Source organism: Lutjanus erythropterus, chromosome 11, assembly GCF_056507025.1.
Source record: "Lutjanus erythropterus isolate fLutEry1 chromosome 11, fLutEry1.hap2, whole genome shotgun sequence".
Taxonomy (NCBI): Eukaryota; Metazoa; Chordata; class Actinopteri; order Lutjaniformes; family Lutjanidae; genus Lutjanus; species Lutjanus erythropterus.
In genome coordinates this window covers 12268317-12295186 of record NC_139327.1, presented here as the reverse complement: position 1 = coordinate 12295186, position 26870 = coordinate 12268317, and the positions used below count along the sequence as shown (strand labels likewise).

Below are 26870 nucleotides of genomic sequence, written 5' to 3'. Positions count from 1 at the left end.
TCGTCTGCAAGTTTTTTATTTCCTGTCTGCTGCTGAGGGTCAGTATTTTGTCCATCTGTGAGGAGTTATGCAGACATGACGCTCTGCCAACACTAGAGAGAGAAATATCACTCTGAGGATGAGGATGATGATGATGAGGGGAATTTATAAGCGAGGACACTTAGTGGTGCAGAAGAACTGCCACATGGAAGGCTGTGGAAAAAACAGCTGCATTTAGAAGTGGTTTCAGACACGGCCTCTTAAAAAGCACTGAAATAACTGAATCCCCTGAAAAGAGCCTCTGCTGGAGAGGCAGCACAGAGAGCATAATAGCCTTTCATTAATGTCTTTACCTCCAGAATATAAAGATATCAAATTGTAGAGCGCTGGATGCATGACAAAAACCAAGCAAGAGATGAAAATGTCACTGCAGCTGTAATACATTCATCATTTTCTGACATTTTTTTATGCTCAGCAACAGTTTTTCTTTTCTTCTGATTTGAAAAGAAAATGCTGAGTGTGCCTCTGAGGCGGCTCAGGGACTCATTTGTAGGTTCTGTAAGGTTTGCCAGGTTATCACTTGTCTAAATAATGATTCAGACAGAAAACAGAGCAGCAGCGAGGCTTCAAGCTGGCGTTTTCCCTCTGTTTGAAAAGGACATATCATTCCCCGCTGTCACCATGGAAACTAAATTGTATTAGAGATTCCTGTTGACTCACTCTGAGGCTCTCACTCAAAACACAGAAAGATCACATTCAAGTTGCTTCACATGCCTGCCAGCACAATACAGGTCTTAAAATTCATATGACATACAGTGCATATATACCAGTTTCAAGTATGTAGTCATGACGACGACAACCCAAATGGGTCTATGTGTGACACCTGCTTATCTCGGGGTATGGACACACAGCAACATGCAGCCATACACACACGCACACACACACACACACACACACTCAAACTCTCAACACGTGCATCTGTTTCTCGTTCGGTCTCATCCCACGGTTCACACCGTTTCACACTCATCACCGCCGGGCTCTTCCTTTTTCAGCACCCTCCACCACAATAATTGTCTCAACTCCTTTCCCCTCTCTCCTACGTCTGTGCTCTCAGAGAGCTGTTACCATGGAAACTGGCTACAACTGATGGGCCCGAAACGTCACGATTGGCATACACAATTGGCAAGTGTACGCACACGCAGTGGTCCATGCACGGGTACAGACACACACACACACACAGACACACATTTTGCTCATTCATTATTATGCAAGGCACTCTGGGATGTTGCATATTATTATGGCTGTGGAGACATGAATACATAAGGAAACCATAAGGACATAATGTACTTTATATTAGGGTCCTGCACTGTAACTAAAAATATTAAGTTTTACTGACAGAATACCCCAACAATGACAATTACAAGAAGACTGGAAACACTGAGAAGAGAAAGCATAACTCAAAAGTGAATTATTTAATTAAAAGAAGGGATTTAATTAAAAAGGGAAAAACAGAAAAAGGAAATACTCAAGGAGTGGACTCAGTAGTGTGCAGATCTCTGTCTGGAACCTGAGAAGAATATTCAGATTTATCCCCTCTTTAATTAACATGTAAATGATTAGTCTCCAACACAGTTAGTAGGTAAGCCTTCTTTTTAGCCTAGAAGTTGTCGATCACTTGCGGTTAAGAGGAATGAGGAGTCAGCAGTTAGTGTAAGTTATATGTAGGTTTTTCAAGGTTTTTAAATAAACTGCGAATCACCACAACCCTGAGAGATCCTTCAGCATACAGTCATAATGTGCACAAACAATTTTAGGCCAATTGGTCTGGTGGTATGTGAGATGAGCTCCAGGACTGTAGTAGTCCTGATCAAATCGGTCATCTGACCTGGGTACAGAGCCGAAAGGCTAAACGACCCGTCGGAAATAGCTGTGTGGTCAGTGGGAATTCCTTTACTTAAAGTGTAACTGCAACCCAGGTCTGAGCTGTTTAACTGGATGATTGTAAAAAATGCTAAAAAGTGGTAAAGAGTTGAGAGAGGATGGTGGTGTTTGGGTACACAGGACTGCCACTGTAGGGAGTGTGGCCTTATGGCTACATGGTAGCTCTCGATTCGCAAGTATTTGAAAATGTGGGCAGGGGGAGGTGATTAGAAAAAAACATAAATCTCATGATGGAGAGCAGTCCCAAATAGTTGACTCGATGTTAGAACTGGCCTTGCAAGTTTCAGGATGGTTTAAAAACACAGGTGGAGTTTTGAGCCATTTTCAACACATGAAATGCAGATTTTGTATAGATTCATAAAAATGTCAGTATCAACCCCAGCATTGATGTGTTATATCACAGTACAGTAATAAAACTTAGTTTACTGCTCAAAAACATGTTTAAGTGTGGAGCACCTCTTTAATAATTTACACAGGCTTTCGTTTGGCAGTTTTAACTTCAAGACTGAGAGGGAAAAAATGAAACTCACCACCTTACTCCCAAATCAACTCTAGTCATTAAATTCCTTTTCTCTGATCATTTTATAACTGGATCATTTCCATTCGACGTTACAAAATGAAGATGTTTGCTTTCTTTCATCCTGATGAAGCAGGAGCAGATGTGCTGTCTTATCGGTGGCTGTTTGTGTCCAAGAATGTGTCAAACCTGTTCACACGTATGTTTTTATTTGGACTGCGGATCGTCTGTCCAGACAGAGACTTGAGCGTGACTCACTCTGTCAGCTGCTGTCTCTTTTATAAAAATACCCACCGCTTTCATCTGTAACTAAATCCTGGGTTCATTTTCAATTAATTGCCTCGTTTGTAATAAATCCTGGCATTTCATTTGTCCATTGTGTGCAAATTACTCTGAAAAATAAACGAGATAATGTGACCTTTAAAATGTGTTTTAGCTAAAAATAAAAATTATTTATAAATGTTATTTATAAACTGGGAACCTGTGGTGGCATGAAAAAAAGCATTTGTCTGTAGCCATGCTGGTGTTTTTGACCAGTTCAGACTAAAGGACATACAGGTTGTTGACATTATGGTCCCTTTTCAGGCTACTTTAAGCACAATTGTAATGCCCTGCACACAACTAACTTTAAGATTAAAATTTTAAGATCAAATCACAGTATATGTTTTATGAATGAGGCCTGGAGGCTTTTACATCAAAGGGTTTCTGCTGTGCCCTTTTTGCTCTTAGTAATGATCATGAAGTGTCTAATTTTACCCCTGATGACAGACTCCTGAAATATTGATCACAACGGAGGTTAAACACTTGAAAGATCGTCATAACTTTCTGTGAGAAGGAACGGAAACAGCAACTTTTCTCAAAGAGAACACAAACTGAGTATCGCATTACTATCAAACTGAGAAACATTCAACTGATGGTGAGAATATTTCGGCTGTTTAAGCAATAATGAACAGATCTTTGCTGCATGGTTATCCAAATCTTTTACTGAAAATGGATGAATGGAAATGGATTGTGTTTGGATGTAGTACTCAGACCTGTACTTCAGTAAAATTAACAATACAAGTCAGCCCACCCATTCAGAATTCTACAAGTTTTAAAGGTACATATTCTGGAAGAGGAAAGAAGAGGAAAATGCCCTTGACTGTTATATATACTACACATTACATTCTTAATTGTTATTATTGATGCATTCCTATGTAATCAGCATTTGAGTGTCACAGCAGGTTGAGTTGGAGCTTATTTTAACCTCTCTATACAGTTGAGTAGTTGGTGGTTTCCAGTCCTAATCTTTAATTTTGTTGTGAAATATTGGACATTTTGAACAATTAGTTCAATGAAAGTTTAGTCTAGTTCCTAACTGCTAATTCATGGACATCTGTGATAAAGGCTCCAATTAACTTTTGTAATTTGTGAAAAGGTTCTAAATTACTTATTTATGTTTAAAGGTATTGTATTTGTCCATAATTATATATCATGTGCTTTTTTATCTTATTCTTATTCTGAAAAGTAACTATTATCTAGTATAATACAACCCTCTAAGCTGTAGTGGAGAATAAGTTTTAAAGGGACACTTCACCCCAAAGCCAAAAACACCTATTTTTCCTCTGGCATGTTTTGTTTTGTCTGTTTTGGTGTGAGTTGCCTAGTTAGAGATATTGGCTGAAGAGATTTCTGCCTTCTCTCAAATATAATGGACTAAATGGTACATGTCCTGTGTTGCTCCACGCACAAAAACTATACATTTGAACAATTCAAACTCAGTGCCTCTTTCCAAATATCATGACCCGATGGCTCAAAAATAATACACAGACCTTGTTGTGAGCAGTTTCATGTAGGAAGTAATTTCTTTCTGCAGTAGAATCTATTGTAACTACTTTCTTTGTAATAGAAAGAAAATATCAGCAGCCTAACTGTGCTGCGTATAGAGAAATCCATGGCGCTGTCCGTGGTGCTGAAGTAGCAGACGTTCACTGAGCCTCCCTTGGCCGGCTTCCCACTTTGAAAAACTCTGCTCTAAATTATATAGAACCAGAAGAGCTTAGTTAATTCCCTCTGTTAAAAAGATTATAGTAAATAAGTATCCAGCAGTAAATGTATTGAGTTCCTTTCAACCACAGCTTTAGATGGCACTATAAAAATGGAATATTCCGGTTATCACTCATTATTATCTACCAGGTGTCATGTCTATGGTCAAATAAATATATTAAAATTAAGTAAAGTTTAGTATAAGCCAACATTCAAATGACCAATCTCATACGATAACAATAATTTTATATTTATCATGCACTTTTCTGAACAGGTCTGTGAAGTGGCACATAAAATGAACAGAATCAGGGAAAAAAATAATGTACATATAATGCATATACATGAAAGATACCACTATATGGAAATCCACAGAATTACACAAGCACATTCCTAATTAGCACTTAGCGTATGAAAAACAACACAAACTAGCTTGAGTGGTGTGTAGGCGAGGCCAGAGGCCAGCTGTAAAGTAAATGGGCTTAAAGGTGAAAAATGAAGGTATGCATCAGCAGAGCGCTCTGTCATCTGCAGGCTACATGTGGGAGAGATATTATTTTCACCAGGGTGATTTATAATTGAAAAGGGCAAATCTGATGCACAGAATTTTTAGACAAACTGCACTGCCTGTTAATAGAACAGGTCTCTACATCTATTTGGGAAAGTGGCAGCAAACAATTTGTTAATAAAAAGACCACCTGCCACCGACAGAGTGAATAACTCACTCTGAATAAAACTTCCAAGAAGGAACACCATTTTTCAGGAGCCTCTGGCTGCATTTACTTGTACTAATAAAACCCATACAGGCCCACCTTTTGTTCCTTTAGAGTAATTTGGAGCAAAGCGTATTGAAAGCAGAAACCTGACACGTTAAAGAAACTAAAGGAACCCACAGGCTTGGTGAACGTCTGTTATTACAGCCTGAACGCTGCAAAGAAACTCCACTTAAACAGGCTGATGATAACAGGTTGGAGAAGGTTATTAAAAACTGACACAGCTATTAGCTGCCATCTTCACAGGCCTGAGAAGATGGCAGCTAATAGCTATGAGCTGTTCACATCTCATCTTCATCATCCTCAAAAAGTTTAGATTCAAATCTTCATACAATAAGCTTATATATAAGCTTAATATATAATGAAAACTAATGTCAGAGCTCCCCCACATTAACACATATTTTGTGTTTCCCATAATGCCCAGAGAGATTCAAAAGTACAATTAAGATTCATGGTTGACACAATTATGTGATCATCGTATTTAGTGATAGACGGATTAATTGATCAGGCAATTAATTTCAAATTAATATACAACATGTACCAATGGAATTATACAGATTTTTCTTCCTTCTGATGTAAACACTGTATATGGTCCATCAGCCACCCTGCTCTTTAAATATTGGCATCGGCCACTGAAGATCTTATATTGGACCACTAATCTTATTATATTTCTCCCACATACACATCAACGTAGGCTATTCTGTAACCTGTAATCCTATGGATAGCTGAGTGGGTTGTTAGAGTGGTTGGGATGGATATGGAGATTTTAATTTGTCAACATACTTGATGCATAGTGCTTCTTTGTGTTTGTGAGATGAGTGGGTGATTGACTTGCTTTGTGTTGTCTAGTCTCATGGGATAAAACCTTTGAAAACCAGTAAAATATATTTACAAAAAAAGATGCACAATCTGATTGTTGTTTGCTGTTTGTTTATTTCAAATGTATTTCACAAATAACAACATGTTTAAAAAAAAAAGGAAAAAAGTGTAAAAAGCAAACATGGTAGAAATGCTATGCGCCAGTGTTTCCATTAAAAGAAGGCACTGATATTCTGCTTTTTATTTCTTTTTTTTTCCAGGCAAAGTTTTTCTCATTACAATAAGACCTTTTTTGAGAGTTTATCTCATTTTTATGAAAAAAGAAATCCTGAACTGTTTCAACTACAGCTTTAACCTCTTCAGCTGGAATGTTTTAGAAGTGTAAACCCAGAATGAGAGACGTGTGTAATGCAGACTGACTTCACTTTTATCAGATTCCAGTAAGGCAGGGATTCTCTGGGTTTTGATGAGTACCAATTTATGGAGACAGCATATGATTGAGGGCTGCACAGGAAAACATGACCTTGTAAGATTTGTGATTGCCCTCACAATGGCATTTAACATTAAAAATTCCTTGAGCACCGAATTCACCTGTTTGCAGATAAGTCAGATCACTTTATTTGTCCCCCTGACAAAATAAGAGTTGATCCATATTTTGCTGAAACCTCGTTTTTTTCAGTGGTGATTTTTCCATCTCCCTTCCATAATAAACTGCAGATTTGTCTGCCAAAATACAGCACTAGCATTAGTGACAGAATGTTGCCATGCAACCAATCCCTACCCTGACAAACGCTTATTGGCAGAGTGCAGTTTGATGCAGTGGCCAGTAGCGTATTAAATGTAGGCTACTGAAAATGAAAGTATTGAAATGGAATGATTAAACTAATGCATGAATTTCATTTGGGGGTTGCACAAAATGTTTCTGAGGATTGCCATTAGCCTGCGATCCACTGAACATCGTTTTATAATTGAAATGCAGCCTAACAAATCAAGGCTGATCAAAAACTGTGAGTTCCCTGCAGATTCCCAGTAGCAGCACCAGTTATCACTTGCAGTGTGTTTAAAGGCCCAATGTGTAGGATTAACTGGCAACTAGTGGTGAGCTTGCAAATTGTAAACAACTCGCCTCAACCCTCCCCTTCCAAGCATGTGGTGTCAGAGAATGTATGTTAGCTGTGAAACTTGCAAAAAATGCCAAAGGCCCTATCTAGAGCCAGTGTTTGGTTTGTTTGTTCTGGGCCACTGTTGAAACATGGCAGATGCCCTCTAGACATAAACAGCTAATTCTAAGGTAACATTTATTGCATATTTTGCGAGAAAATCTTACACACTGGACCTTTGAAGAAATAATCTCAAATTTGCAAACTGAATGTCTGTAGCGACGTTCCCAGAAACACTGCTGTACTGTCACAGCTAATGCAAAACAAACATTTCCCTCTGCTGCAGCTTCACATTAAAAGCATTTAACAAGTACAACATGAGATAATGAAGTAGTTACAGGAAATGCCATGTGTTTGTCAGAGCTTAAAACTGTTTATAAAAAATGTGTCTACAAAACAAGACAAAGGTCATTTTCAGCATCTGTTGACAGTGGATCAGTTGGAAATATTGCAGGGAGTAATGAAGCAAGGAGCGGCCACAGTGAGCTGTTCGATGAAAGGCTGCAGGTGACAGGCTGCACACCGAGTCACAGACTCATGCTGTGTACAGTATAAGATTAGATCACAGTTTCCTATCAAATTTTGGGAAGACTTCTTCAGTAAAATGCCAAAAGTTTGTCATTTATCGACGCACTTACTGTTATCACTATTAACGAGGTGTCATCAAATCAACCAGGACTGAAATCCATGTTCTGTGGAACGACAGAACGAGAGAGGTGTGCAAAGCAGACCGACTTTATATCAGATTCCTGTAAAGTTTTAAGGTAAAAAAATGCAACGACTTAGAAACAGTGATTCATCCATTACATCACAGTGTAATTGAACCAAAGCTTTATGAATCAGGGCTGATTAAAACTGTGAGCTTCCTGCAGATTCCCAGTGGCAGCACCATTTATTACATTTGGTCTATTTAACTGAAGGATGATTAACAATTTAAAGTTATTGCTAAGTTTGAGGGTCGGGAGGATATTGACAGTTTTGGTCCCGGTCCACCCAGCTCGTTTCCCCTTCAGTATATATAAGGGAAAATCCTGTAGGGGACACGTCGACAGTAGGTGTCCCACGCCAATCCGTATTTGGCCCTGCATTGTCTCTCATCACGGTCCTCTCGGTGAATCAGCAAGATGGTGAAATATATGACGTAGAAGTACGGCAGAAGATGTGAGAATCCTACAGAAAAGCGGAAAAAAAACAAAACATAATGTCAAAGTAAACTAGTACATTTATGATTCACTGATGAGGAAGAGAAAAGAGTAAAATCAACACCTTCTTTTACAACTGACATCCATATTCATGATGTGAAAGACATGAAACAAGCTGTAATCAAATCTCCGTCCTCCTCTGCAAATAGCTGTACATTTTCTTTTCATTCTGTATTGTACAAAAGCCCTGCTGTGAATACCAGTTTGATTGAGCTTCTAATGCTCCCAGTGTTGATTCATCTCCATGGTAATTTTTTTGGAGACCGCTCTCTATTGTGTTTGGAGCAAATACCTTTTTGTCTTTCGGTCGGTGTTTTTTCAGTAAAGGTCTGGCTGTGACCACTGTTCCTCTTTGTCACAGCAGCTTTTATCCGTCTGGAATATGCCATCATGACTTTTTCCTTTCTGAATGCATAATTTAACAGTTTGTGACTTTTGCGGCTGCAATTACAGCAGAGACTACAGTACATCTCAATTACAAAGGCAGCTACACAAGTTGAGTCACGGAAAGTTTGAATATCAATGAGCAGAATGTGTCAGCCGTAACAAAAGTCTGACAGTCACCATTTTAGGAAGTGTTTTCAACGGAACATAAGGCAGCTTACAGAGGAACAAAGAGAACAGACTGTTGCTGCCTTTAATGCTTCTGCATCAGTCACAAACACTGTATAATTATCTAATGCGGACAGGAAGGAAATCTGCAAAAATCACAATGGCTGCGGCTGGATATTAAACCCCAAAACGTTTCTGATTCCAAAAGAATGCCTCAACAGCACACGTTCTGAAAGTCATCATTAAATCTCGAGTAATTTTGTTAGCCTTTTTTGGTCAGGGAGTTCTGATTTACTGCAGCTATAAAATCAATATTTGTGTGGCCATATTGGATCACATAATTGCTTGTACATGAAAAGGTTTGCACTTAGTGACTTGTGGGAACCCACAGATCATTATGACATGACTCTGTAGTTCTCCTCAGCTCCACAGACCTTGTTAGCATCTTTAAGTTCACAGGTTTTGTTTTCAAGCTTCCAGCTTTTTGTCTCACTGCTCTGATGGTGCCATTTTGACTGCCAGCTGCTTTAGTGAAAAGTTCTAAAAACTAATTTTACACAACCTGCTCAACACCAGACAGCAGAAACATGCAGTTAGCATCTACCAAGTGAACATTTAGCAGCTAACTCAGGAGTTAACAGAGACAATTGACTGTATATAAAGAGGGATGACATGAGAGTTCCCTTAAAGTGAAGCCAAACCATCTCTATCGCCTCCTGGTGGCTGGATGCAGTATAGATCATAAACCCTGCCTGCTTTTGTCCCATCTGCTAAGCTAAAACATCAAAGTACACGTCAAATAAATTTTTCATAAAGATGGTTTCTGTCATTTTAGGTAGTTCTTATCATGCTGATATATGCTCAAGTGTTTATTTTTCTGATGAGTTTGGTTTTAATTAGTTCTTTGATGCTATAAAAAGAGGGTTTCCTGCCACGAGTGACAGCTGAGCCCTGCTTGTGATTGAGTCAGATGGCTGTATGGGCAGGAACTCCGAACCCGATCATTGCTGAGCAGACTCTGGCTGCAAATGATGCCACAAGCACAAGGTGGCAGCAGTCATATCCAGGACATTTTGGCTACATTTTTGTCCATCCTTATTTACAGTCAATGATGGAAAAATCAGAGCTAAAATGAGAGTGAATATTTGACTTGGCCACAAACACATTTCTGAATAACACATTCCAAATAAATGTTACTGCTGCTCCTAAACTACTGACTGTGAAAAATTAGTAACTGTTTACTGAAAACTTAGACATATCAAGGTTATATGTGGCTAATAAATCCATCATTGCAGATTATTACAAGTTTTAGTCAAGGGCTGCAACTAACAATTATTATTTTCATCACTCATATTCATCTCAATCAATCAGTTGTTTGGTCCATAAAAGGTCAGACAACTGTGAAAAATACTGATCAGTGTTTTCCAGAGTCGAAGTTAACACCCTCTAATGCCTCGTTTTTTCCACAACCACAACATATTTAGTTTACTGTCAGAGTAGACTAAAGGAACTGAAAATATTCTTCTTAGAACTTCTTAAATTGTGTCATAGTCCAGTCGTACTGCAGGTACAAGTCAAAATGAAGTGATGAGTCTCGAATAAAAATGAGCACAGGTGCTTTTGTTTCACATCATTAAAAACACATCTATTGACTCTCACGATTAATAAGGCTGAATACGAGTGAATACTCAGCCTGACATTCACCTTTTTTCTATGATGTCATCTACATTTTCTAATGAGGGCTTTCTGTGTTATGTCATTATGGCCTGTATGCAAGATGAGCCTTGCGGAGGCGTTTTTGTCTTACCACATGGCAGGGACCACGCCAGGGCCATGAGGAGGTCACCGAGGTAATTGGGATGACGAACGAGACCCCACCAGCCGGACACCAGCAGCCGCTTCCCTGTTGCCGTAGCGATTGTCTCTAATCCTACAAGGAGTTGTGGAAAAAGGAAATATTTCTGAGTAAAATTTGCACGTCACTTCAGAGGTAAAGTCCCCCATCTGCCACTTCACTCTGACACATGGAGTGAAGGCATTTTCCTCCTCTTCAGATACAGCATAAGTTGAGACAGAAATAAGGTGTGAAAGAGCATAAATGACAGAATTTGTCTTGATTAAGAGAATACATTGAAAAGATACAAACATTACTGACTTGCAACACTCGTATGTGAAGGGTCTCGTCTGAACTGGTTCTTCTGTGAGTTGGATTTTCTGAAAATATAATATCCAATACCTGACGGCAAAGAGACAAATATTAACATCACTATCTATAACCATGAAACATAGGATAAGACACGTGAGAAAAGACTTTATTTGAAAGGGTGTGCATAAGGCTGTCATTACACTGTTATAACCATGTCATGACATTTTAATTTATTTTTTATGATGTCTTTGTTATGACAACTTGATATGAACTGAGACAAAAATGTCTTTCTTATGACAAATTGAATTAATCTGAGACAATAATATCCATGTTATGAAAGCTTGACATTAACCAAGACAAGATAACCTGTCACTGTGTTTGTCATGACAACCTGACATTGTCAGACCAAAAGAAACAGTTCAGCTTCATGTCTTAACATTACATTTCACTGTCATATGTGGTTGGTTTTCACACTGGCTGTCATGAGAACATTATAAGTGTGTCATCAATATTTTTCTTAACCTCAATTAAAGTGGTACTTTTTGAACTTGTCATAAAGATCTCATTAAATGTTAAAAGGCCACTTTGACAACAGAGTACAGTAGCAAAGTGATTTGACTTACAGCGTTAGCTGGTGGACAGACAGCAGTTAGTTTGTGTACTTGTTTCCAGACTGCATATGACAGTATAATGTAATAATAATACATAAAGCTAAACAGTTTCTTTAGTCACGTTGTCATAACAAAGACATCTCAAACACTGCCAACTTAGCATTAAAAAAGTCATTATTGAGTGAACGACAGTTAATGACAACAGTTATAAACATTCATAGAGACCTCTTCATGTGTCATGACATTGTATGGCAAATAAAGTGTTACATGATTACCATTCAGTATAACTATAACTGCTGCTCCGAGAGTACTGAGGGTCTGTGGGTGCACAACCAGGAAGGCAGCCTGCAGGCTGTATGTGAAGGGAACCCAGGCCAGGTCTCCAAAGACCAGCATGAAGCCAAAACCATCGTGCACAATGTCCATGGTGGTCAGAACAGCCTCCTGTTGTAACACAGCAGTGCATGACATTTAAAGGAGAGTTCAGATTATTTGAAGCTGAGCTAAGCAGTGTACTGTTGTGGACATGGTTGGCAGCAAAATGTATTTTAGTCACTTCCAAGTGGCTAAAATACCTTTTGTTGCAGACCCCACCCACAGCAGTTCAATGCTTTAGCTTCTGTGCTTGTGCACATCTCTGCTTTTCCAAACTGGGTGCATGTTTGCTGTTATCTACAGTCAGTAACACACTGACTACTGATAAGTATCTCACACTGCCCCACTTCAAACAATCTGAACTACCCCATTAAGTAAAAAAAATCTAATTATAATGGTTATAAGTACAAATATTAATTTTAAAATGTCTGTGGGGCTAAAATGATAATTCACATGACATTTGGACCTGCAGAACTGAGCATAATCTTCATCTCTGACCTTGTAGCCCCCTCACCTCATTCCACAGAGCATCTCCCACGTACAGCAGCTGGAAGCTGTTGACGAGTATCATGGCGAGCGACGGGGAACCTCGAAGCTCCACCTCCTTCATCAGCATGCCAAGGTTTATGACCACCTGAGAGGAAAACAGCTGAAGTGAATAATGATTCACATCACTAGTTAGGCGGCATTTTTTCACCTGTACTTCTCAGGCACTGGTAGAGGGATAGACATTTTTCACAGCAGCCATTTTGACATGAAATAGTAAAGTAAACACAGGTGTTACCAATGATACTGATTAAGATTCTGTTCTGTTCAGGTCAAAAAGGCTGCTGCTATTTTGCACATCGGCTCAAAGTCTCTGCTACACTGAACAGGATCTTAATTAGTATCATTGGTAACACCTGTCTTCACCTAGAATTTCATACCAATATGGCTGCTGTGAAAAAGGTCTATTTATTATTCAACCTTTATTTAATCTCAAGAAATCATTGAAGGACTGCCCTCATTTACAGTGATGCTGAGATGATGTTATTTGATTTATTGGACAAAAAGTCACTGTGAAGTGACACGTCAAACACAAAAACATTACAGTCAACTCAAACTGAACCACAAACTAAAACTAGGTGTGGAAAAAAAGTTTTAGTTAACTGAAATTAAAAAAAATCACTGCAGAAAAAAAGGACAACTGAATAAAATTGCAATTATAAAACTAATTAAAACAAAATAAATAAACACAGGAAATGTCTTCAGTTTCAGAGTCAACTGCTTTGAGAAACCTCTTTGGTTGTATTGTAATACCTATTCTGGACTTTTAAATTTTAACTCTGACAAATGCCCCTCATATTATAATTTTTTTTTTAGAATTTTAATTCTGAAATTTATAAAAGCGAAGTAAAAAGTAAATACTAAACCCACTCTGGAAACTAAAACTAAACTGAATTGAAAACAAAATAAAAATAAAGACCAATGAATAATATGAACTTATAATAAGTCTGCATTGAGTGTATTTTACTGTATGTTATATACACATAATATGAAAAACATATATGGCTGCTTACAATGTTAGATCATTAAGATTAAAATTTTATTAATACGGTAATTAGTCCATTCATTGTTATGTCTGCTGTTAAACACAGAGACACTTATATTTTAAAAGATCTTACATCAGAGGAAATTTAGGAGTCAAACTGAATGAAAAAGATGATAAATACAACATTGTGTTTATAAATACAACAAGTTACTTCAAATCTAGGATTACAAAGGTACACTGTTTTTCCTGTACTTCTGTACATAATGTTTCATTTTTAATTGTGAAAACTAATAAAGTAAAAAAAAAAAAGGTGCCATGTTTAATACATCTGAATTCTTAACTTTGCATGTCATACATTGGAAATGTAAATGTCTGGCCTCTTGGCACTTTTTTTTTAATCTGGCTCTTCTAAAAAAGCAATGGAACAGACCTGATCTAATGTATTAATGACATTTATGATTAAATGTTTTGTGGTTTAGAAAAAATAATAAAAGTTGGAATCATAAAAATACTAACATCACTGCATGTTGTGAACAACTCACAGATGATATAAAATATATAAAGTAAAGTTTGATTTTTTGATGAGTAAACAGAAGAAAACTCCTGTTTACCTCACTGTATTAGCCTTTAAAATGTCCATTATTTGGGATGTTATCATCAATTGTAAGATGTTGTCAGTTAAAAGTAAATAGTTTTAACATTCAACAGGAAGCAAAAATCTCCCACACACTGTCTGTAGCCAGTTGGAGGGAGCTTTTTCTGTCCTCTCCTACGCACCCAGCTTAAAAACATTCAGATGTGCAAAGGTTTGACTGCTTCCACTGTAAATACAGAGAAAAAATGTAAATATAGACACATTACATCAACCTTCTCCAGTATGACTCTTTTATTTCACTGTCTCCATGCTGTTTCTTGTGACTGGTGAGGATAAAGAGAAGCTTGCTGTAATTTTAGGAAGCTTATTTGTGATTCTCACTGGAACTTCTATATTTTGTCTTATTGGGTCTGATGACTCAGACACAGATAACGATGCTCATCTCTGTCCTCAACAAATGTCTCACTGGGTCAGGTCATCAGGGAGGAAAGTTTCCCTCTCTGACTGTGTCAAAGTAAGACTGCAAACGATTACGGGAGATGAAAAGAGAGCAACATCGCCACCTGTTGGTCCAGTTGGGTTCTCGAACAAAAATCACCATCGGTGTTAATTAATGTTCACAAGTACAGACCTTTAATTATTCAGTATTTTGTATTAAGTCAGACACCCCACATATCACAGTAGATTCTTTCTTCACTTGAGGTCTTTTGCTTTTAAATTCAATTATTTTGCTGCATTATTTCCTCTTTGCGTGTGGAAATGACAGGCTGCAGTGTATGTGAAGCTTTTAGCAGACATTTTCATCCGTGTCTGAATTTGAAACTTTAAAAATGTGTGGGTGTGAAAGTGAACAGATCGTACACTCCTGCAGGTTAACTCACCCAGCCAATCAGACCCGGTCTGAGCTCACAGAAATATTTAAGGTCAAAGTCTCCAATCCGAGGGTTTAGCTCTCGTCCAATGAAGAAGTCATACAGAGGATTTCCTATACAGGACAGACGGACAAACACGTTAAAACAAATCCACATATAAAACTCTGCAGTCTCTCAGTCTGCAGGTCTAAACTATAAAAAGAGTGTGAAAAGTGAATTGATATCATGTTTAGAGGTGAACTTAGTCTGTCTTAGTCTGACTTTATTAGATTTTTTTTTAAATAATCTATGAGTGGTCAAATAATTAGCAATTAGCTGAAACCCAATTGCTGTTTATTTCAATTAGCTTAATTAAATCCGCTGTCTACTACACTCACATTATTAGACACAATAAACCTTTTTCACAGGAGACAGAGCTGTAATTAGGAATGGCTCGATACTACAGTTGTCACAATACCAGAAATTTAGACTTTAATGCAGTAGTAGTATAAAAAAACAATACTCAGTATCTCTTTCCATACCAAGGTGAGAGAAAAGTCCTAGGCACAAAAATAGCACATTTTTCCTTTTCTTTCTTTCTTTTTTAACTAACATCCTGCACACAGCATTGGTTCAAAGAAAAAGTTACTGCACACTGTCTGGTTTTGCAAGATTAATTTCAGACAGGACAATAACACTGAACTGAAGTGAGAGCTTGATAAGCACATAAATCAATTTTTATAACTTTGGTAATTGCAGTTTTATCAAATGTTAACACTGTATTGTTTTTGTTTTTAAACGTGTGGTGTTGAAAAAGTATCAATAAGTCAATACTTTTGTAAACCTTCGATTTGACAACAAATACCACTTTTTTAAGTCTGACCTTGAGTACCTGTATCTACCACCCTCTCTTAAACAATTAAGCTGTTAATAATATGGATGGATGCATTTTAATTAACCTAATTAAAAAACATTTGTTACACACAGATTTTTTAGCAGCATTTCTGATTGGTCAGAACAGATCAAACATTCAAAATTAAAAATAAATTGCACATGGGTATTCTGCTTTTTTCTTCCTTGAGCTCAAAATAACACAGCTGACATGATGACAGTTGTAGCTGTTGTAGCTGCTGATCACATGACACATGCTGCTCATATGTGTTACTAGGGACACATCTGTTTTTATGTCATATTGCAAGTTCAGTTAAGCATTTACGTGATAGTTTAGGCAAATTGATAATACCGGATTATAGTCCCCCCCATCAGATCCGGTGATTTTGGCCAGAATTTGATCAATATCTGACATAAGATTTCTCCTCAGCCTCTCTAAGAAACTACGGAGCTACAGCAGACCCACCAGAGCAGCTTCAAGGGATAATTGTAAAGTTCGAAACATCTTTTGCTCAGACAGATTTTTCTGTGAGAAGAGCAAAGTCTTTGAACTTGCTACCTGATCACTTGAAACCTGCTGCAAAGTTCACCATTTTTCAGACAACTACCAAATCCTGGTTAATTCAGCAACAGCGTGTATTCATCAGTTTTTTTTTTTACTTAGCTTTATGATATTTTGCTGTATTCAGTTTACCATCTTCTTACCTTGCTCTTCCAGTCTCTTATTATCAAGAGCCCTTCCACGGACAAGTTTTGCAAGTAAGCATTTGCTCTGATATTTGCATCAGATAGCTGTTTTCAGTTTTCTTGTTGTCTTTGTGTACTATATCTGCCCCTATCAAATTAACCATAATTAAATAAATAATACCAGTACTGAATATTGGATGGGCTCATCTCTAGCTGTAACCATTGTTAACAGTTCTAGTCCCATCTGTGCTTTTCCTGCAATTACAAGTCAAAATGTCTGCTGTGATCTTTGGAGAAAAGTGTTGTTTTGTGTGCAGACACATTATTCCTTCCTGTCTTGGCTCTATTTTTCAGTTATCAGTTAACCATACATGCATGTTCCTGTTTTACATGTTAACTAAATTCATTTCATGTTTGAATGACCAAAAACTGTTATTTTTTTTCCCATCTGATTTGATTGTTGTAGCCTGTAGCTCGATTTTTCTTTTCACACACTGGAATGAAGGTAATCGTCAGCGAGCGGGAGCTGAATCATAATACTGGATGTTCTCAGATTTCTGCTTCAGATGCAGCAGAGCACAGTGTAGCGGCTGCAGCAGGGTCAGCTTACTTGAAAAAGTGTTCCTGATGCCTGCGGGCTCCTGAAGAGCTCGGCTGTTAGATAATTACCCAGAGGAACGCCAAAAATCCACCACCGAACAATAAAACAGGGCTACAAATGCACAGTGCAACACCACTAACCGTGTTTAAACAGTGATTTAGGGTGTATTCTTCCTTTAGCGATGAACCTGCACTCTCACCTGTGTTGCCCCCCAAAGCGAGAGCAGGAGAAGGAGCCCAAAAGGAGCGGATATAGAGGTAGACGGAGAACAGGAACGACATTGCTATCGCACACGCTGCCAGAGGCACCAGCAGTTCAAACAGATACCCAAGAGGCGCCCCGAGCCCCACCAACAACACCAGCAGCACACCGCTGATACACAGGCCATGGAAACCTGAGGGACAGAAACAAACACAACTAAATACTGCAGCCTGGGGGACAGAGATAAGCAGACTGACACAGATTGGTATTTTCTATAAAAGGTAAAAAGTTGGAAGAGGTAGAACTTCAGATTGTGTAACTTCAGTAAACTTCAGCTCGAGGTTGGATAAGGAGGGAACCAGAGAGGTTAAAGTAAAAATAAAAAGTCACAGCAGGATAATTTTACTACAGTGAAGCATCTAAAATATGAACAAAGCACTTGCACTGAAAACCTGTGTAAAACTCAAGCATAGCAGTGAAATATTACAACTATCATACTTTAAGGCATTTAAGTGTTATAGACTAGTAATGTTCCAGAGCACAATTAACCACCTCTTTTCACTCTGTGCTCCAATGACAGTTAGCTAGCTTAGCACCTCTTTTTACTTCCCTGTTTCCTGTACTTAGATATGCTATGTGATAGGCTCACTTCTGTTAAAAGGAAACAAAATTTTGTAGATGATCTGTAAAAATTACATATATTCGCATCTTAGGTTAGCGCATGTTAGCAAAACGCTAGCTAACTAGATAGCTGATCAATAATTAGCAAGTTAGCTAGTCAGTTAGCATATTGCTAACATTCGCTTACTTAAGATGTGGCCCTATATGTCACTATTTCAGGAAAAGGAGAAAGTTGACCAAAATTTGCTCAAGTGTTACTGGGACAAAAAGGGGCGGGACTTAGAAAGGGTCACTTCTCCTCAGTTACATGTTGGTCAGCGACATGTCTCAAAGTCACACTTAAAATATGACCAAAAAAACTTCAAATTGTGCCTTTAACATATGCATATGAAATCCTAGAAATATATAATAATCATAAAAACAGAACACAGCAATACCATTTATGGGATACTTGAGACGTGTTCCATCCCTCAGCACTAATCCTTCAGACACCTGCAGGAAAACAAACTCATTTAAAACATGAACATGTTAAAGACATCCTATGCATATACTAATAATTGGAACAGAGTCATAGGCTCAGTCAAAGCTCATAAGACGTTTCTCTATATTCTTTATATATAACTTTATTTATATATTTCTTATCTTAACTAGCTGTGGATATAAATGGAAAGTCACCTCATCAAAATTGTGTAAGTCATGCACATGTTTGGATTTATATGCATAAAATACAGTGTCATACTAAGGCTGGATGATATGGCTGAAACTATTATCACTATACAAGCGAGAATATTTTCCACATCATGATATATGATGCTGTGGAAAATATATAGTTGCTGTCAGGCAGAAACGATGTATGTTCAAAACTGGAAATTATAAACACTGCATTGTCAGAGATGGTAACTCTTTTGAATTCTTTTCACTGGTTAAATATTTATAAAATCCACAGATGTAAAGGGTGACCAATAGCACAAGATAAAATATGTTTTCTGCAAATCAGCAATGAAACATCACAATTAATTATAATTAATGTTCAGTGAAATGAACTGTGTCCTACTTTTAAGCATTACTGAAAAAAAGTGGCACTCTAACTTTGAAATAACACATTCGTCCTCTTACAAATGCAAATGAAAGGTTGAACTCATAAACCTTTAAAAGCACCCTTGTTCAATTCATTACACTTTGCAGCTGCAATCTTTCTCAGTCTGGTGTAACCTATGGTGGCTGATGTTTAAATCAATATCATCAATCTGACCAGTAATTAGAAAGTTTCTGACTTTGTGACTCCTTTTCTCTCTCTTTTGCTACCTTCATTTGTTTTACACTTCATTTTAGCATGTCACAGATAAACATGACATAGGACATTTTGGGAAATACACTTATTTGCCCCATTGCAAATAACCGAGAAGATCAATACTCACATGTTAAATATGAAGCTATGCTAGCAGCTGGTTAGCATTTAAACTGGAAACTGGGAAACAGCTAGTGTCGCTCCAAAGTGAACAAATCACAGCTTCCAGCAATTCTAAAGCTCACTATAATATCATGTTATATCTCTTTCGCGTAAAATCCAAATATTTTACCAGGGGACTATTTATTGGCCCGGAGCAGTAACTTGCTGGAGTTTCCATTACGACTTAAGAAATGAGATACTATGTGTTAATTAATAAGCTTTAAATGTGCTGGTTGGGGGACTTTCTACAGCCAAGCTAGCTGTTTTCCTAAGTTTCTGGGCTTTATGCTAAGCTAACTGGCTTCTGGCTATAGCCTTGTATTTAGCAGACACATCTGTGAGTGGTGTCAGTCTTCTTATGTAACTTTCGGGGGGAAAACCAATAAGTGCATAAAAATGTTGGGAAATTAAGGCAAATTCAAAGTGCCATTATTTTGTAATTATGGCCACAGTGATAGTTGCTTGGAAAAATTTCTGCTTTAACAATGTATTTTGTTGGTTTTTAATAATTGGTATAATTCATTTAGTAATTACATTTTATAGTTGTTAGATGATAATCATTATTTCATATATTATATGAATAAAACATACAACTGATGACTCTATAGTTGGTTGAATGATCAGAGTCACCATATGCCCTCAACAAATGTTCCAGAGGCAGCATCTCATTGGTGTGTTCATCACCTGAGCTGGATTAAATTTAACCTTGTACCAGGCTTATGAACATGCCGTACCTTCCCTAATGGCATCAAATAGAGGAGGGCGTGCAGAGCGATCCAGCTGAGCAGAACCACAGGGGCCAGAGGGTCCCACAGCTGGTCGGTGGAGGGGAGAGGTGGGGGCCACTGGAGCACACTGGCCTCAGGGGACCGACTCACACAGATCAGGAACAGCACCGTCAACGGAAGAAAGATGGGAATGCATATGGCACCTAAGAGATGATTACAGATAACAGTGACATCCTGGCTGACATTACTGAGAGGAAAAACCTAATAATCAAGTACATTTGACCACTGAGATCTAATGTACCAGATTAATATAGTGTATGTATATTAACTGTGTAGCAGTAAAACAGTTAGACTGTGTCAGTATGGGTGCAACAAAGCTTGTGGTTTACTTCAGTATCGTGGGATCTGTAGTCTGCAGAGAGATGAGCCGTCATGTTCAAAACATGACTTTACTTTAAAAACAGCTGGGGAGAAAATTGGTTGCGATACTCAATTTAGGGAACACAGCAGGAGACGCACACACACACACACACACACACACACACACACACACACACACACACACACACACACACACACACGCAGACAGACAGAAGCTGTGATGTGTTTGTCCTCTGATTTCATGTCATGTCTACAATGACAGATCTGAGTCGGGCGTTTGTAATGATTCTCAGTCAGAGCTGTAATGATAAGTCCTGTGCTGATGGTGTTCATGCTGTGAAACTACTGATCATCTTTACTGCAGCCACTTTTGTCATCTGATTATTTCTGTTGTGGCAGCAGTTTGATGATCTAACCAAGAAAATACCTGCCCAGAAATAATTGGTTTGAAAAATTTATGAACCAAGAAATGTTGCAATAATAATTCATTATACTTTTCAGGATACTCAAAGATGCTTAAAAAAATGGTAATAGTAGTAGTAGTAAAAGTAACAATGTCTATATGTAAAAAATAGTAAATTAGTAAATTGCTCTTTTGTTTGCTGCCTTTTATTTCCTCCTTTTCCTAAAATCTGCTTTAGTTCACTGAGAAACAGGGATGAATATTGCAAACCACTACTTAACCAGTACCTTTTCCTAACTTCTCACTACTGAAATAATTATAGTAGTAATAACAGTAATAACAAAATCAAAATAAAAAAAGTTTTCAGTTTTAGTTGAGAATCACTCTTGATGTACTGTTTTGTATACATAAAAGAAACTTTACCTGTAAGCAACACAGTGTGATGAACATGTAAATTCACAATTTGCAAACAGAAGAAGTGTGAAGTGACACGTGTGAGGCGGTGCTGGGCAGTAACACTTTACTCAGAAACTCATTAGTGTAATATTATTTCTTTTCCCAGAAACGAGTAGTGAGATTACAATTTTAAAACTACTAATTATATTACAGTTGCTAATCCAAGTAATGCTGCATTACTGCATTTACGCTATTTATCTGTGCGAATGGGCTCTGAGTTCATCCTAGTCCGCATGTCTGCATTAATCATCCACTCACCACCCACCCAAAAACATTATTTTCTCCAATTTAGAGACTTGCATCTGCACCTTTACCTCTGTAAGACATATTATCTTTCAAATGATGTACAGCAGCTTGAGCTTATTGTGTGTTGTATTGATGTCTGAGTGATTTACTTAAATGATTAGAGAAGCTGCTTTCAGTTTCGTTTCCATGCACTCAGTAATGTCTGCAGTCAATTATTGATCGACGATTGCATTAATTGGCAACTATTTTGATAACTAAATAATTGGAGTAATTTTTTAAGAAAAAAAATCTAATTTCTCTGATTTTAGCTTCTTAAATGTGAATATTTTCTGATTTCTTTACTCCTCTCTGACAATAAATTGAATATCTTTGAGTAAAACAAGACATCTGAGGACGTCATCTTGGAAACATTGATGGACATTTTTCACCATTTTAAAACAAAAAACTATTAATCAAGTAACTGAGAAAATAATCAACCAATTAATCGACTGTGAAAATAATTGTTAGTTGCAGCCCTACATTCAAATCTAAAAAATTTAGTTATAATCTTTACAGGACAGACAAAACTCCCCAGGGGGCACAGAATTAAATAATTAATGAAGTTATGCTGCTGTCGTGTTGGGTGTAAAGGCGCACAAAGCCTTTTTTACTCCACTCTTTACTCTCTGAGGAAATTAACACTTTTTCCCACCTGTGACCCATCCACTATTAATTAGAATGTTAATTTTAATGACCCAGCCCCACAGTTGTACCTGCAGTCTGTCACAGGCAGACTTTTGTTTCCACCACAGCCAACACCTGGACGTTACAGTGGGTTAAAGGTCTTTATAAAAAAAAACAAGCTAATTACTTATTATAATTAATTTATAATTCATAAAAACATCAGACTACGGAAGGTGGATCAGTATATCCAATGAGTAAATTAGGTCAGTGTCTGCACCCAGGACTGATATTGGATTGGATCAGTCCCAACTCTAAATGAAATGAAAACAGAAGTATTGTGATAGTGGGTAAGGTGGTCTGATCTGCTGTGACTCACCCAGGGTTCCTCCAAACTCCCTCTCTGTGTCATGTGAGGATTTGTGTTTGAGTGCTTGACTGTTTGGCCTCATTGTTGGTCTCCTGCAAAAGTATTAAGGTAGATGCATTTCAGTCAAAATAAAGACATCTGAAGAACAAATAAATAGCTGTAATTAAGCCTTACAATTATGTATAACTTTTATTAGCAACAAAAGCTACATACATTTTTAGAATTAAGCTTATGTAATACTTACAATAATTATAATAGTAAAATCTGCAGTAAAACTTATTGCAATTTACCTTTGAATCTATATATAATAACACCAATGTTCCTTTTTAGACAGCCCAGCCCACAGTGTGCCTCATTATAAATTCACATAAATTCTTGTTAATTGCAATGGTGCAAAGTAACTGAGTATATTTACTTAAGTCCTGTACTTAATTACAACCATGACTTATTTGTGCTTTACTTGAGTATTGTCATTTTATATATACTTTTTATTAAACTACCTTAATCTGTCAGCTATAGTTACCACTGACTTTGATTTTATATACATCAACTCATACATTATACTTATCCATCACGATGCATTATTATGCATGTCCACACAGGTGTTTTAATCATCAGGGCTGATTATTAGACCTCTTCATTTCAAAATTGTGAAAAGCTACACTGGGATTACATGCAGGGCCGTTTCTAGCTTCTTGGGGGCCCTGTGGAAAATGTTTTTTTGGGGGACCTATTTTTTTGAAACTATAGTGAGTAGACTTGCACCGATTAATCGGCAATGCTCAGGCCGGTTTTCACATGACAGGCCCTGATCAGCTGGTCAGTATCACATATCCGATTCTGTGCCGGTCATTGTCACACATGTTCTGCACGATGGTCATGTCATGCGTGCAGCAGACAAACTGACCATGATATCACCACAGCGCTGATAACAGCTACACACTCAGACACATGCTACATACAGTCTTCAACGAGACAGAGCAGCTGACAATGTCGCAGAACAGCCGTAAACTTTGTAGCTCTTCATGCTAATGTTAGCCAGCAGCAGACTGCTGTTCACAGAGGGACAGTTAAAATCTCACCTCCTGTTCTGGATGAAGGATAAACAACCTGTGTTGATGTGTCTCCTCAAACATTTTCTCATCCAGACTCGTTTAACTTCTGCGTCTGTTTTTCTCACGGCAAAGTTTTACTGCAGCAAACTGTTGCACCGCGTCAGTCTCCGGTTTGTTTCCATCTGCTTCCACAGGAGATCACGTGAAATCACGTCTTGCGAAATCCTGCGTGATTCTCTCATGAGATCATGTTCACCCATTAAGAATCTTAATATAAAACTATAATAAGGCCTGGCTGTAACCTGGAGGATTTTGGAGGAAATTTAAATATTATTTAATGAATATTTAATAGTCAGTGTCTTATTATGAACATCCAATTTAATTTTTACAAGAAAAGTTGCAAAAATGTTTGTGAATGCTGTCAATTACAGTTCTTAGAAAGACTGAAAATTGGAATCGGCCAAAATCGGAATCAGTAGGCCAGACCCTTCAAAAAATCGGAAATCGGAATCGGCCAAGAAAATTGAAATTGGTGCATCTCTAATAGTGAGGTGATTCTAAAACCTCTAAAGTGGTCCATGGGCATGCATTTAACATTTAATACATTACATCTAGGACACTTTAAATGGAGATGAGGGTGGATCTGTGAAAAAAAACATTTGCTCTCAAACTGATATCGCAAACCTTAAGTTGACCCCAACAATTATTACTATAGTTTATAACTGTCTCAATCTCTCAAATCTCAATCTGCAAAAATGAGGGAGACACTGCATTTTCCTTAAAACCATTATTTTAAATGTTAGAAACAAAGTTGTAATAAATGATGATATTAGTAAAGCTTCCTCGCTGACCTCTGAACAGTGACTGTCTTACTTTGAATAGCAGTGAAGATACTGAATGGCAGATCTTCTACTGAATACACATCATCACTATGTTACACTATTTAGGGCCCCCCAGTGGCTTTGGGAGCCCTATGCAAGGAAATAGTCAACAATAGGCATCACTTATTTTTTTCTCTTCACGGTTGATAAAAGCGCTAGGAGACTTTCTTGACTTGTAAAGTTATATTTTAAATCGACAAACATATTTGTAATTTGTGGCACAGTTCGATGGAATTAAAAAATAATTTGCCTCATGCCATTGACAATTCATACTTTTTTTCCGAATTTAGCACACCAAAAGGGGCGTGGCTTAGGAACTCCATAATTACCCCCTGTTACAACTGCCCCCAGTCTCCCCTATGTTTAAACAGCACTAATTAAAACAGAAACGGAAAACAATGATATCTCATAAAGGTCATAAGTCATTGGGAACAAATTAATTGACAAAGTCATGAAAAACTGGAATGAGAATAAAGCACCTGTTTACGTGATAAAGTGTGACCCTCTGGGGTAGTTAGGTACCCCAGTTGGTAGGATTAAGGGTATACTGGCTGTCATTGTGTACACTAGTGTTGTGTTACAGCCATTGCTGTCTTAAATAACCGAGACAAAGTTCAGGTCAAACTGCCGCTAGGTCCTGTGTCCATGCAAGTCTATTATGAAACGTGAGACAAAAGGCTGTCCAGCTGCTGTCTGGTTACCTGCTGATGATAAAATCACCTGAGCGTGAGAGAAACTGAGCACAAAACGCTGCGTACGTAAAGACCATGAGACTGTTTGTCTTCTAACACAGTAAATTAATACAGTATCTTACCGGTGTTAAGGCATGGACGTGTAGACGGGACAGTAATGAAAGTCTGGTCACCCATCCATCCAGCAGCCTGCAGATGGAAACGCCCCCGAAAGACGCTCAACAGCACGTAGTTGCCCCTAAGCCAATCAGATCATTCCGAGGTCATCAGAAGAGGGTGGAGAGAACAGGGCTTAGCCAATCAAATGAGCTCATCGGGTGGCGACAGTCAGCTGCCTACTACAAAGAGGAATGGCTGGAAGATGTTGTGAAATACACCTGAATTACATTACTGTTTTACAATATTGTTGCGTTAAACGACTTCTGAGACTGCAACTAAAAAAAATAATTTAATTACAATTTAATTACAACAGTATATTTTCAAATTTACCCGTGCCAACTTGTCTGAGGCCTGAGGTTATTTAGATAATTAAAACTAAACTAAAAACAAAACCAGGTATGAAAAGGCATTTTAGTTCTGAAATAAAACTAAAAACTAGACATGAGATTAAAAAATAAAATAAAATTGTGAAATTTGTAATTGTGTTTATATTAATACATATTCTGAACTTCTTACTTCTCTTCCCCCTGACAAATAGTGCCATATTATAAAAAAAAAACAAAAGCCAACAACAATAAACAATAACAATAACAATAAAAACTTAACCAAAGCTAAACATTTTAAATAAAAAGTCAACTTGAACGAGCAAACTCACTCTGGAAAATAAATGAAATTAAACTGAATTGAAAAATTAAAAATAAAAAGACTGGTTTTGTAAAAGAACACCACTCATTTTGAATCTCACAGTCATACACTTTTATTATAGACAGACATTTAAACCATTCCAAAAACATACTGTTTATCTGTGGAAGACATGCACAGAAAACAGAGAATCAGCTAACCTCAAGGCAAGAGATACCTGCAGTCAATCAGCCACAGTTAATTTAGTCTTAAGACACAGATTACATAATCAGATGACATTCGGATTGCAAATTATTTAGCTAAAGGCCCCTAAAAGCATTTATTAATACATGAGATTTCCACGACAGAACTTTTCCCTTTAAATGCTCAGATTCTGTATTCACACTGAACACATTTCCTGCAAGGGGAACATGTGCTAAAAAAGTTTAGCCTGTATCATGGATTATTCATTTTGGAAGATGAGAAGGGCTCCTCATATTTTAATATTAAACCCAAGTACTAGAAGCTCATGCCCACTTTGTATGGCGAGTGCCTGGAATGTAATATAGATCTGCTGTCCCAAATTCACTCTCAATAACTTAATCTTATTGATAACATTTTAGCACAAAATAAGTGTTGTTTGGTTCTCTTTAGTGTTGAAAGATTTATTCATATTTTTAAAGTAAAAAAAAA

General features: G+C 37.5%; 1 protein-coding gene across 1 annotated transcript; it reads right to left on the bottom strand.

The window, feature by feature from the left end:
- Positions 1–6953: 6953 nt before the first annotated feature.
- tm7sf2 (transmembrane 7 superfamily member 2) lies at positions 6954–25630 on the bottom strand. The gene is made up of 11 exons (XM_084730823.1): positions 25520–25630; positions 22779–22861; positions 20260–20456; positions 18513–18567; positions 17453–17647; positions 15105–15208; positions 12612–12731; positions 11998–12166; positions 11121–11201; positions 10773–10895; positions 6954–8381 (listed from the first exon to the last, which is right to left on the bottom strand). Exons 2-11 carry the CDS (start codon positions 22849–22851, stop codon positions 8221–8223), a joined length of 1278 nt encoding a protein of 425 aa, XP_084586949.1. The 5' UTR covers positions 22852–22861; positions 25520–25630; the 3' UTR covers positions 6954–8220.
- Positions 25631–26870: the final 1240 nt, after the last annotated feature.